Source organism: Lepisosteus platostomus, chromosome 3 (genome assembly GCF_059453375.1).
Source record: "Lepisosteus platostomus isolate fLepPlt1 chromosome 3, fLepPlt1.hap1, whole genome shotgun sequence".
In the NCBI taxonomy this organism is placed as follows: domain Eukaryota; kingdom Metazoa; phylum Chordata; class Actinopteri; order Semionotiformes; family Lepisosteidae; genus Lepisosteus; species Lepisosteus platostomus.
Genome location: NC_142613.1, coordinates 1,917,351 through 1,930,223, shown reverse-complemented (window position 1 = coordinate 1,930,223; position 12,873 = coordinate 1,917,351). Strand labels below are relative to the sequence as shown.

The 12,873-nt window shown below is 49.2% G+C and overlaps 2 protein-coding genes and 1 long non-coding RNA gene across 6 annotated transcripts in view; 1 reads left to right on the top strand and 2 right to left on the bottom strand.

Moving 5' to 3' along the window:
* Positions 1 to 236: 236 nt before the first annotated feature.
* Positions 237 to 5,942, bottom strand: pim2 (Pim-2 proto-oncogene, serine/threonine kinase). The gene is made up of 7 exons (XM_088623780.1): positions 5,579 to 5,942; positions 5,018 to 5,124; positions 4,617 to 4,667; positions 3,269 to 3,489; positions 3,009 to 3,178; positions 2,740 to 2,916; positions 237 to 2,317 (listed from the first exon to the last, which is right to left on the bottom strand). Exons 1-7 carry the CDS (start codon positions 5,640 to 5,642, stop codon positions 2,169 to 2,171), a joined length of 939 nt encoding a protein of 312 aa, XP_088479906.1. The 5' UTR covers positions 5,643 to 5,942; the 3' UTR covers positions 237 to 2,168.
* Positions 5,943 to 6,041: 99 nt separating this feature from the next.
* LOC148674036 (uncharacterized) lies at positions 6,042 to 9,686 on the top strand. Of its 2 annotated transcripts, none has more exons than XR_015933944.1 (2): positions 6,042 to 6,126; positions 8,820 to 9,686. It is a non-coding gene; the product is annotated as an uncharacterized LOC148674036 (long non-coding RNA). The 2 variants fall into 2 exon arrangements; XR_015933945.1 differs by lacking the exon at positions 6,042 to 6,126 and adding an exon at positions 7,854 to 7,932.
* The window catches only part of otud5a (OTU deubiquitinase 5a), a 60,457-nt gene continuing 57,009 nt past the window's right edge, over positions 9,426 to 12,873 (bottom strand). For all 3 annotated transcript variants that reach the window (XM_088623779.1, XM_088623777.1, XM_088623778.1), the window contains exons 7-9: positions 11,027 to 11,231; positions 10,290 to 10,406; positions 9,426 to 9,867 (exon numbers count right to left, since the gene is read on the bottom strand). In XM_088623779.1, the coding sequence (XP_088479905.1) occupies positions 9,746 to 9,867; positions 10,290 to 10,406; positions 11,027 to 11,231 (444 nt within the window). In that variant the 3' untranslated portion in view covers positions 9,426 to 9,745. The remainder of the gene's footprint in view (positions 9,868 to 10,289; positions 10,407 to 11,026; positions 11,232 to 12,873) is intronic.

The window sequence follows — 12,873 nt, the reverse complement described above, 5'->3', positions numbered from 1 at the left end:
AGGTTTGTTATCGGCGCCTGTGCTGCATCTCCAAGTAAATTCTAGGGCCCAGCGTCATCTCTGACCCCTCAGCTCACCTCTGGAAGTAAAGAGGTGTAATAGGCCTTGACAATGAGCACCAAAAAGTTCAATCATACCTCCTCGGCGTGAAATTGTTCAAACGTGGCACACAGTTATGAATAGTTAGGTCAACAAAAGATGAGTAAGAAATGATATGCACACATCCATCTTGTAGATTTTTTTAAAAAAGGTGTCTTTATTCATCAGATGGAGAAACAAAATTCTCCCTGACATTTTTAAAAATAAATAAACATTTCTGAATGCTCCCCAACCCCCCCTTTAATTTAACGAACAAGTGACAAATGTCACATTACATCATTACAATACACAAGTATTTACAAGAAACAATAGATCACTAACCCCAGTATTTAAACTAAGATTAAAAATTTATTTGGGTTTTTCACAATGCCTTTTCTCATCCAATCCCAAAGCAATATAAGGTGTGGAAGCAACGGGGACTTTGGGAATTGAACCACAAACAGTTTATTTTTCCGTTTTTTAGAAATCAGGAGGTTACCTGTGCTAAATATGTTGGAACGACAATGATGCATGAACTGCCTGGCACGTGCCTCAGGCAGCACAAAGCAGACCAGAGTGCAAACTACTGCACAACAGCCAGCGGGGCTCCTCCAGTACCCCTAGATCTCACCTGCGGCACGTTTCTGTGCACACGAGGCCCCTCCGTGCCTTAACCTCACCCCCGTGGCACAACGCAGCCAGTTCACAAACAGAGGCGGAGTCTGGAATTATAGGGCGCACTTAGCACAGCAGCCTGTTTGGTGCACAAACATCAGCATACTCACATGTTACGGTATTCAAACACAATCCTGAGTGATACTTAGCACCAAAAAAACAACAACTAAATTCCATCGACACACCCGGTTTCAGCTCTGTAACATTCCCAGCTGTGTGTCTGGGGGGGGTGGTCAAAGGTTTTGACAACAGAATGATTTTTCACCCCCCACCCACCCCCACTCCAGAAGGAGAGAAGGGGTTTTATTTCCTTAAACGTTAAAATAAATAAAAAACGTGTGGAACTCAAAGCCAGAGTTAGAGGTCCTTGGAGTGAAAATTCAGAATAAAAAAATATTCAAAATTGCAAAAAAAAAAAACCCAGAATTATTAAAAAAATATTCTTGGACACCCACTGTTCTTACTTTTAAGGAATTTAAAAGAGCAACAGGGGACACAAGTCAGATCGATTTGGCCATAATGTCTGAACAAAGAGGCACTCTCTCTCTGAGTCTGGGAAGAACTGCAGGTGGGGAGGACGGACTGCACAGCAACAGGGAGAAGCCAGCAGTGTACTAGTCCTTGGCCAGCCCGTGGGACTGCCGTTTTCCTCCTCTTCAGTCATCGCAAGCACTTCCCTGGGGATGAGGACAGTCCAGATACTCAGAGTTCAAACTGAAGGTACTAAAGGTCAATGAAGTCCCGAACAAACTTCTCGTCTTCCAAAGTCTTTGGACCTCCTACCCATTGCCCAGCAGGGGTGGGAAGAGGACACAGGAAGTAGACGTCTCCTCTTAAAACGAGGTACCAGAGCCGCAGTGAACAGTAACCTGTAGAACCAGGTCATGTCACAGCGTACGCAAAGTCACATACAGCTTCTGAACAGTCGATTCTCAGAGTCCGATTCAAGGAGGAAGGATCTGGACATGCATTTCACCACCACAAACAAAGCAAATACACCCCATACCTCCCCAAAATACTTGAATAAATATTAATAAGTTACAAAACAATGAGCACTACAGCCATAATAATCTGTGGTCACACAGCCATTAACAGATCCGACTGGCCTGTGCATTTTGTAAACAGTTGTAACATTCAGTATCTCTAGTCTGTGATGATTGTAAATACTCCCCACCTCTCCGATTGCAAACCCTGAACAGTGTCCCTTTGGCTGGGATGTCGCTCTGTGGGAGAAGATTCCTGGACACTAGCCAGTGGCTCTGTTGCAAATAAATACGCTTGTCAAAATCCCCCAAAAATAAATAAATAAGGGTGTGATTCGCAGGGGGGGTGGGTGTTTGTGGCAACCGGCGTGAGGACCACAGAATCAGGCACGTCCAGCATACTTCTCCCACTCCGACAGCGCGCGTCCCAGCTCACAGGCTAGACTGGGCGGGCAATTCCGCCCCCTGCAGGTCACTGTACTCCTCCGAGGACTCCATCCAGGGGTGGTGCAGGATCTGCTCCAGGGTTGGCCGATCCTCAGGCCGGAAGGCCAGGCACCAGCGGATCAGGGACTGGCATTCTGTGGAGGAGGGAGAGGAGGAGGTCAGGTCAGAGCAGCGCACCCCAGTCCCTCAGCAATGACCCACAGCACGGGTCACACAACCCCCGACAACCACCACCTACAGCAACAGCAGCTAAAAGACAGGGTGGGGTTGCAAATCACCGAGCAATGCACCCAAGCACCTAAGTGCTGCCTCTAATTTGAGGTCATTTTCATCCAACATCAAACCACATCGCAATCTCTCCCTCGACAGCAGCAGCTCCATCATATGATCAGCTGAACGAAACTGCCGCCGGTCTCATTGTGGACAGAAACGCAAGATGAGGTTCGTTGTTAATGCACCAGGAAAGGTTTAATCACAGGACCGAGGCAGTTTTTGGTTTGGGCAAAAAGTCGCACATGACCCTGGCCTGAGCCCCAGACCGCAGTGCCAGTCTCACCTTTGGAGAGGCGCCGGGTGAAGTGGGGCTGGGCGTCCACGATCTCGCGGTCCCGCTCGAAGGGGATGTCGCCGCACACCATGTCGAACAGCAGCACGCCCAGGGACCAGACGGTCAGCGGCCGCGCGTGGTAGCGCTGGTGCAGGACCCACTCCGGGGGGCTGTACACCCGAGTGCCTGGGGGGGGACGGGACACTGGGGTCACACCTCGGATCGGCCCGCCGCGTGTGGGTGCGCGGAGGAGCCGGGAGGGCCGCGCCGGCGCTCACCTTCGAAGTCGGTGTAGAGCGCGTCCTTGAGCAGCGCCCCCGAGCCGAAGTCGATGAGCTTGGCGTCGCCGGTGCGCGTGTCCACCAGCACGTTCTCGTCCTTCACGTCGCGGTGCACCACGCCCCGCGCGTGACAGAACCGCAGCGCCTCCACGATCTGCCGCAGGAACCTGCCGGAACAAGCGCAGGGTCACGCGAGGAACCGCCGGGGGCGACTCTCCCCTCCCCGCGTGCGAGGGTCGACCGGGGGGGGCACGTACCTCTGCGCCAGAGGCTCCTCCAGGGCCCCCCGCTCCGTGATGAAGTCGAACAGGTCCTGGCAGGGCTGGGGTCTCTCGAACACGATGAGGAAGCCCTGCCCCGGCTTCTCGAACCAGTCCAGCATCCTGATCACGCCCCGGTGGGCCGGGCCGGACCCGGCACTGCCCCCCAGCCGCAGCAGCAGGGCGATCTCCATGGGAACGAGGTGGGGCTCGTTGGGCTGTGGAGCAGAGCGCTGCTGGTTAGTGACCAGGCTCTTGTCTGAAAACCGGGCGAGATCAGGTGCCGGCAAGCAGGCTTGTCCTTCTAAAGAGGCTAAGGTTACCTTTCCTTAGGCTTCTAGACTAGCTGTCATTTATCATAGGCTAAATCATAGATTAATTAAAATGACCTGACTTGAGTAAGACCAGGGTATTGGAAGAAGCACAAATGATATTTTAATCATTTCTACAAAATTGAGACGTAATTGATCGAGCGTAGTATTAGGTGACTGAGGAATGTTGCAGCTGTACTCCAGACCATGCCTCCACCTGATCCAACTACTGACGTTGGCAAGCAGGATTCAGAAAGGTAACAATCAGCGGCTTTAGCCCGAGAAGCCCCATTGATCTTCAAAACAAGGTCTGACGCGTTGTTTTGAGAGTCTGTCCGCTCGTAGGAGTGCCTGTGGGGGCGGGGGGGGGATTCCGTCTCACTTCTCGCACACGCGGAGTTTCCACATGGCTTTGTTTTGTTATCGGACACCCCCGGCGCGTCACTGTGACGTCACTGCCGAGAAGGCTGCCGCTCGGAAGTTTCCAGCAGGGGGAGTCCGGCGACGGGACTTCCTCCCGACTCCCAGAAAACTACGTCAGGGGCCAGGTACTCCCGAGCCGGGCCCGGACCAGTCCGTCCGAACCCGTTCTGCAGACGTTTAGGACTCAAGCTAAAACGTGCCACCTTGCGCTTTTCGACTGCCAACGACTTAGTTAGCTGCGGTTTGGCGGCAGTCTAACACCGTACCTCAGCACAGGTAAATCTTCTCTTAAAAAAAATAAGGAAAACAAAACGTTTTCCAATAACAAAAACAAAGAAACGCCTCCCTGTGCTCGCTCTCGACCTGTTCTAGATTTCCATTCATGTTTCATTCAGGCTATAGGAATTGCGAAAGCCTACACAAACGAAGTTGCAGGACCCGCCTACGAATACTAGTAAGGCGCTTCATCCGAAACCTCGCAATTGAAGGGAACAGGTTTAGTTTCGACGCCCCGGGCGGCCAGCAAACATTCCCGGTATGGGGGAGCTAAAAGGATTAGCCTGCTCATCAACGGCTGAAAAAGCAGTGTTAAGCATCTTAAATGTCCTTACCAGCCGGGCCCACTGCTGAACTCTGTCACTTGAAATCTGTTTTATGGCCACCTAGAGAAGGAAAACAGGAATTTAGTCATGCAGAAAGCTTGATCGATAGAAAATGCAAGCTGCAAAGCAGACACCATTGAATGAGCATTGTACTGCAGCCCGAACAAAGTTGACTCGACTTCTCAATCTCTCCAAACTACGAGATTATATTTACTACAAAAGAGGCACCGAGCATCTGCAATTACAAGTTCACGAACCTCAGTGCCAAAGAAAACAGCTGTTTGCTTCCCCATCCCAGCTCCAACTTCCCCCATTTACATATGCAAAGCCCGCTGCGCACACTGCGCCAACAGCTGAGCCGTGGAAGTAAGAACGCGTGGCTTGTGCAGCTCAGCAGAAAGTGGACTCACCTGCAGCCCGTCCGAAAGGCGCTGTCCCGCGAAGACGGAACCGAACCCGCCGCTTCCCAGCAGCGGGCCGACCTGATAGAGCTTTTCAAAGGGCTCCTTCGGTGCAACTGGAGAGCAGAGCAGAACTCGGGTCAACCCAGTACACACAAGTCACCCCAGATACACAAGCCCACTAAATCTTCTTCGGAAGCACGGTGATAGCGACACCCCCAAACTATTTTCGGCTTTCACACGAGTGTGCCTCCCGAGCAGCTTAGCCAGGCTCTCTGGCAGGAGTAATGTTATGACCGCCAGCAGCAGCTGTCGTTGCGTTTTACTGCGGGTGAAGGGTGAAGGTCCAAACGTTACTACGCAGACGTTAAGAAAAATCGAAGAGACGCACAAGGTATTCTCTTCTATGCAAATACCTAATTTTATAAACCTATTGCGAAAACGTGCAACAAGGTTGTTGTTGTTGTTGTTGTTGACATTTTCACATAAAGCCCCGCAGCTAATAGCATTAAAACTGACTTTCATATCTTAAAAAAAGCGTCAAGCGGCGATACAAGCTGCATCCCATACCTTGTTTTGCTGTGAGTTCATCACCCTTGTGGACGAAGATCTCTTCGATGCATTTATCCAGCATTTTGGAAATTCTCCGAGAGCGAGACGCAGCGGGTGATTATTTAATACCGTCCCAGTGGAAACACCCAGGGCTTGCTTTCCAGTTCAAGGGCAGTTGTCCGTAATCTAGACACACACGCAAATCCTGATAATGGAAGAGAGGGTATATCCAGTGAAAGGTATATTCCACCGCCAGAGAACTCCCAGCTGTGAGCAGAAAGAAGTTCAAATCGCTGGCCGCCAAGCAAACACACACCAAGCAGCTCCAACCTCCTCAGACCTGAAATGACTCCTCGGCTCGTGTTGCTGTTTTTTTTAGTAAGTTTACATGTGTCACCACGCCCCTACCGCGCCGTCCCTCCAATCACCGCCGCCTTCGGGGGGGGCTTTTGAATAGCCAGCCAATCGGAGGCGAGCGTGATTTGAATATTTGAATATTCATGAAAGAGCCGAACAGGTACCCCGAAGAGACGTTCTGAGAACCTAACCGTCCAGCTCGAGTTCCGGTAAGCGACCGCTGTGCGGTTTTGATAAAAATGATTATGCTTTTTTTTTTCCTTCCCCTTCCACGTTTGCTTCCTTGTAAAACTCCTCAGTATAGCTCTACTTTTGCTAACGCGCCATCAAATATTTGTTTTACGTTTTTGCACTGAAGCTGAAAAGTTTTTGCAAAAGCCTTGTTACAATATCCTTTTCCCCATTTATTGCATTAATTTATCCGTTTGTAAGACGGGAGGTGTAGCCGCCTGTTGCTTTTCATTTTAAGGGGTAATTAGGACTCATTGCACGCACAGCACATTTTAACGAATGCCATTTTCAGAGTGTTTATGCCTAAAAAGGGCACAAGAACCGAGTCGTTTGCTTTTCCCCCCCAATATGCAGCCTGGAATTAAGCCGTTTGTCTCTCTGCAGCCCCCTCCAAGCTTTCCAGCTTTTAAATACACATTCTCTATCCTGACCTGCCTCCGGTTACCTACAGTTCACGTAACATTTCTTTTATCAGACTGGCAACCAAAGGTGACGTTTCTTTAAAGTGAAATAAACCATCAACAAAAAGGATGGTTTATCATTTTTCATCCAGTGGCTCATCCAGCTCACATCAACAAAATGAAACATCAACTTTGTCTTCCCCAACCCATAAACGTCAATCCACCCCCTGCTCCCAGCCTGTTGAACGATCATGTTTCTGGCTGTTAGCGTTGTTGTCTTTATTGGTTAATAAGGCACGTCAGGCTACTAGAGAGTGAAACAGCTGGTCTCGTTTCAAAACCGGTTTCCCGCCACAGAGGCGGGGAAAGGGTTAACACAAGATTTGCACCTGCTTGAATGTCGAGATAAAAACGACTCAAGGACCCCGAGCTAAGTTTACCACTAAACACCAAGTTTTAAACTTCAAGTCTCCTGCTAACACGTCAGAGTAAAAGGCACTGTTGTTGCTTCTCCAAGTAGTATTTTTACAATTAACTCTGCTGGGCAGAAGATAAAGAAGAACGTTTTATTAAATGTGAACAAAATAATGCACGTATGGCTTTAACACTGCGACATTTTCCAATTGCTATTAATGATAATATGTGGAATTATCTTCAAATATTACCTCACTTCCAACGCGAAAGTAAAGTAGATTGTATGGATCAAAATATTCTATTAATAAAAAGAAAATTCAGGTTACAAATAAATCTTTGAGAAACACCTATACTGGGAGTTAAGTGTGGAAAATATCCTAAAGGAAAATAGATTAGTCTTGTGCGACGAGGGCAACACTTGAGCGCGCCTGCGTGCAGCGCCTCCTAGTGGTTGCTGTAGGTGGAGGTCGGCCTGCAACTCGGATTAACCGCTTCAGCGAGCTCTCCGGGCAGAAACAATAGCGGATCATAAGAAAAACAACATGAGTCAAAATGAAACTCTTTCATATCTATACTGAGATTAAAATCGCCGATTTGATTTCCCAGGCCCCCGAGTCAGCGCTGCAGCGTGCGGGGCCGTCCCTTCCTGCAGAGAGGGCCAGGCTGACGAAGACGGCCCAGGTCTCGGGATCAGTCAGCGCCTGGCCTGCTGTTCTCGTTTCTGGCTGAGTCTAAGATCTGCAGAAAACCACAGCCAGCAATGCTGACTTACAGCTACATAATGGGCGGGGCAGGGGAGTGTCGGGGGGGTGATGGGCGGGGCAGTGGAGTGTCAGGGGGGGTGATGGGAGGGGCAGTGGAGTGTCAGGGGGGTGCAGGGAGGGGCAGGGGACATTACCCCATTAACACAATGACGTAAGTTAAATCTAAACCCAAAGAACCACAAATGAAGAGCATTACAGCACCCAGGTGGGCTTGCGCATCATGCACACATTGAAGTCACATACCTGGGCTGGGCCGGGAGACTCCATTCAGCTTCGAGAAGAGGGCGGCCCAGAAGTACTTCTGATGAGGTGCAGAGATGTTGTTGTAGGCGAATACACTATGAACTGGGAGCATGTCTTGTCCTGCTTTATAGAAGTTGCATGCATTCACAAAAAAAAAAATCCAATTGTGTTACCTCTCACCCAGTAACGTTGAGGCAGAAGGATATGCTGAACACAAAATGTTAAGGAAATCCTGTGGTTTTGTGGTTAACAAAATGAAGTACTACTTCTAGCAGTTGATGGAGGGCTCTGGGCTCAGCCACCTGTGTGCCCCAGCTGACACCTCCCCAATCACACACATTCCTGGGTTTCCAAAGCCTGGAACAAGGGAACACGTCACCCCTAACACGGGGTTTGCAGCCTTGCCTACCTGTCCAGTTCAGAGATGCCCTCAGATTTCACTCTCCCAACAAGAAGGACTTTTCAAATGTTATCGCACCTGGGTCTCAGAGGAACTGATTAACTTTGAAAGCTCATAGCCATATTTCTAATATACCAGGAAGCCACTGTGGTGCAGTCTCAGAGGGCTAAGATTGGAAGCTTCCAAGATGTGGAAAAATTCTCCTCTTGGCAAAGAACACAGGCAGGTTGTAATTCAAGGGTGTTCAGTCCTTTTCCTGGCGGGGCCAGTGTGTCAGCTCGGCTCTTAACCTACATCAACTGATGGTCGTCTAGTGCAGACAATTTACTAGCTTCTTCCAGCCCTTCCCTTGCCCATTCTTTACACTCAGACAACCTCTTGACCCACCAGCCCTCTAACTACTTGTGAAACAAAATTGTAAACCATTTTTTCCCCCTTCGTTTCTGTAGTCTGGCTGTTGTTTTTCTAAGTGTTGAGAGGTTGGAGACTCTCGAAGGACTACAGAGATTACAGCATGGAGCAGCAAGACGGCAACTCCAGGGCAGGGTTCGTGCTGGACTTTACAAAACATCTGACCTCTGACCTCCCGCGTCTGGAGCAGTGGTTCCCAATCCTGGTGACCCACACAGCTGCTGGGTTTCATTCCAGCCCACGCTCATTAGATGATCCAAGCCTTACTTGATCTTAACTTAATTCGCTTCAATGGAATCTTTGCCTTTTGTTTCTAGTCAGAAGTTTTTATTTCACTTACAAAACACAATGGTTAAAGGTCCAACATGCTTAAGAGCTGGGAACAAACCGTTCACATTCATCTCATTTTTATTAAGTCAACGAGGGGTTAGCTGGCGTGACTGAGGGTTTGGCTGGAATGAACACCAACAGGTGTGTGTGTCACCAGGACCAGGATTGGGAGCCATTGCTCTAGAGGCTGTGTGACTAACGCAAGAGGGAACTCTACATGGGAAGGGGGCATTCGACAGTCCTGTTAAGCCACCTGAAAACCCCATAACCCTGTGCGGCCATCAGTAAATAATGATACGTTTTATTCATACAGGTTTTCTTTTCTTTTTTATTCCAAGAAAAAAACAAGTGTATTTTTTCATCCCAAAAAAGAGAAAATAAAACAAAAATTATATTAATCATTAAGAAGATAAGTATGACATTATTACAATTTTCTTTTTTTTTTTCCTCCTTGATGTCTGTTTATTTAAACATGCACCTAAATAAGTCCGATGGTGTCTAGGCATTAGAAAGGGCCAGGGGCTGGGTTCGATAATGTGGAGGCGTGTGGGGGGACGGGGGCGGGGAAGCGAAGACCAGGAGACGATCGAGATGGGCGACTTCGTTCCTGCTGCAGCTGCGGAGGCCTCGATTATCAACTGCTGTCCGGGGAGGGCTCTCTGTGCATGCTGTTCTTCTTCATGCTGTCGAGGTACTCTTGTTGCGACACGGCCAAAACCGAGGCCAAGATCTCGTCGTCCTCCCAGTCCGTTAGTCCTGAGGGCGGGAGAAGAGATGAAGGCGGACGCCACTACTCGGCGCGTACTCTTTAAAACTGAGACACCGGGACAGCATTTTATTTATTTTTTAATCAGAGCAGAACATTGCCATTAACCTCTCGTAGCGCTGCAGGTTAGGAAGTTCCCTGCTCAAGCTCCCATTTAAATTCATGAGGGTCAAAATAAAAGAAAAGGTTTTCTAGTGAATCCACGCACTTTCGTGCTCATCGCACAATTGATTGATGGTGTAAGTACTACATACTTAATCGTGTCTTTTTAATTTCCAAAGTGACAATGGAGGACCCAACAGCTCTGAGGAAAGTGTGGAATGTGTTCACTCATCCTGCTTCTAAACCTGCGAGGTAGACCCGTGCCCAGTGTCCACACCCCAGTGCCAGTCCGGGCCGGTCCTCTCCTTACCGAAGGCGGTGGGTGACATTTCCTGCATGATGGCCCGGTATTCCAGGGCGGGGTAGAGGGACACGAGGGGCGATGGGGTGGCCCGGTCCGCCCCCACGCACGACTGGCTGCTGGGACCTGGGAGGCAGGGGGAGGAGACAAGGACAAGGTCAGTAGGGGGCAGGACACGGCCGAGCCCAGGTCTAGGAGGAAAGAGAGACGGGTTGTGCCGAACCTAGATCTTTAAGGAAGACAACAGCACAGGCACACAGTCACTGTTTTTTATTTAAAAAAAAAAACAGTTTTATTATGCAAAGGAACAAGTAATAGGTTTATTCCATCCCGAAAAGAGAAGAAAGAAAACACGTTTCGGCTGTGGAGCCTTCTTCGGGCACCCGCCTGCACAGTTTTATTATGCCCGATAAGAAGTGGGAGACCCTGACTTCCAATGTGGGGCACCAGACTGGAACATTGAACAGGTCGGCCTGCACCTTACACAGGCCCTGCCCTTCTGGAAAGTTTCCCCACTATATGTGGATGAAAACTGCACAGACTGTCGAGACGCTGGGCATGGCAACACACAACGTGGCACGAGAGGTCCTTCTGGCTCATGGTGCTTTTGTCCGCACTCTTGTAGAACTCCCAGATTTATTGAAGACCAAATGCACAGCTCTCTTCAGGGCTGGGGTTGGAATTCCTATTTCTACGACGTCCCACCGAGGCGCGGGGCCATGGAGGGGCCGACAGGAGGGGCTGACCTGGCGCGCAGGGCGAGGGGGGCTTGGGCAGCATGAGGGCGGCGCCCGCGGGGGATGGGGGCTTGGCCGCGGCGTCGGGGTGGGGGTCGGGGTGCTCCGGCGAGGGCGCGGAGCTGCGCTGCCGGGGGGAGCGCCCGCTCCACTCCTCCAGCCCGCTGGACGCTGCCGCGGTCGCCGAGCTGCAGGTGGCGCTGGCCTTCCGGGGCTGCAAGAGGAGAGACGGACAGGACAGAGAGTGAGGGGGGGGGTTGAGGCTCCATCAGAAGCATGTCCCCCCCCCCCTCGCGCTCCACGGTTTCACCTTAAGGCCGCTGTGCGCTCAGGCTGAAATAAGGGATGACTGAAATGCCTATCCCTTGAGTAACTCTGCTGCAGGGCAGACTGCATTTACGAGAAACCCTCTGCTTAAGATAAAGACATCTGAGCACTTTCGCACACGAGGCCTGAGTTTCAAGGTGTCGCCACCACTGTTCTGTAGCTACGCAGACTCATTTCCAAAATCACAGGGCTGGCGTGACCAAGAGGCTTCACAACCCTTGAGTTGCACTACATCTTCAAAAGATCACACCTTCTCAACCTGATTAGCACGTTTTCACAACAGCGGCTCAAGGTGTGAAGGAGGAGGGGGAAAGCTTTTTGCAATGCAAGTTATCAAAAATAAAAACAGGAAAAACATAATATTATACAACAGAATCCTGCCATATCAAACCCTTCCCATGTCTGTCTTTTCATTTTTCAAATCTTACCCACCATAAAATTCAAGGACGATACTTTCTTGCACAAAGTAAATGCCGTAATATCTAAAACAAGCTGACGGGTGTTTATGGTTTTGCACTTAACGTGCTGTCACATTACAAACGAGAAAACCTTTGAAGATTCTTTAATTTCACTAGTGCATTATAAAAATCACATGCACTGAAAGCTCTTCCTCCATACTTTTCCAGGCTCCCTGCCTGCTCTGATTGGACATGTGGGCCTACAATAAATCCACACTGTTGCTCACAGTCCTTTAAAATGAATTCAGATCAGCTCCTATAGAGCTCATTTTGAACTCAGTATTTACGGGAAAGCCTGGTGTTTCACTGAAGACTGTCTGAAAATAATGGTGGTCAAGGTGGCGGTGTGGGGGGTACGAGCTGGTTTAGTACAACCTTCCGTCTCAATCGTCGAGAGGATCCTGTGAGATCGCACCTGCGGCTTCATGCTATTCTTAGGTTTTTCTTTTTCACCTTCTTTGAATCAACTGGTTTCTCGTAAACACAAGGGCCGCTGTACTTACAGAGAGTAGGTTTAAACAGACACCTTTTGAGATATACCAATCAATACAATTTTTGGCGACAACTGAACAGGATTACAGGGTTCTTTTAAACTCGCTTTGTAACCATCAAGTTGTTGGAAGACTATCCAAAGATAGCATGAGCAACTAAGTCATACACACATTTAATATTAGCACATCATCCACTGGACAAGGTAACACCCTAACTAAATCTGCCTATACTCGAAGAAATGTTATTTTAACATTAAATACCTAAACCTCACCTGATTCTGCCGTCAGGTAAACTGCTGTGGGTAAAATCCTCGGTCAGTAGAGGAACATGATAGCTTTCTCCAGTACTTCCCAGTGAACCACAGTGACTGACAAGAGAAAGTCTTTTGGCACACAGGTGCTCTACATGTCGAGAAACTATACTTGCACCTAGAGATGCTTCTTGGACTTCTAGTGGATCACTGAATGGATTGCAACCAAAGTCCTAACTTCACTAACTACAACTGTGTGGAAAATATGCACTATGTATTAGCATAAAGTAGCCTTTAACAGAATTGTTAATCAAATGCAAGTCTTTTTC

Excerpts from the sequence above, each read along its gene's own strand:
- pim2 (XM_088623780.1), bottom strand. The coding sequence starts at position 5,642 with ATGCTGGATAAATGCATCGAAGAGATCTTCGTCCACAAGGGTGATGAA. Across the intron at positions 5,125-5,578 it reads TGAACTCACAGCAAAACAAG|TTGCACCGAAGGAGCCCTTT; the intron begins GTATGGGATGCA and ends TCTGCTCTCCAG. Across the intron at positions 4,668-5,017 it reads GCCTTTCGGACGGGCTGCAG|GTGGCCATAAAACAGATTTC; the intron begins GTGAGTCCACTT and ends TTCCTTCTCTAG.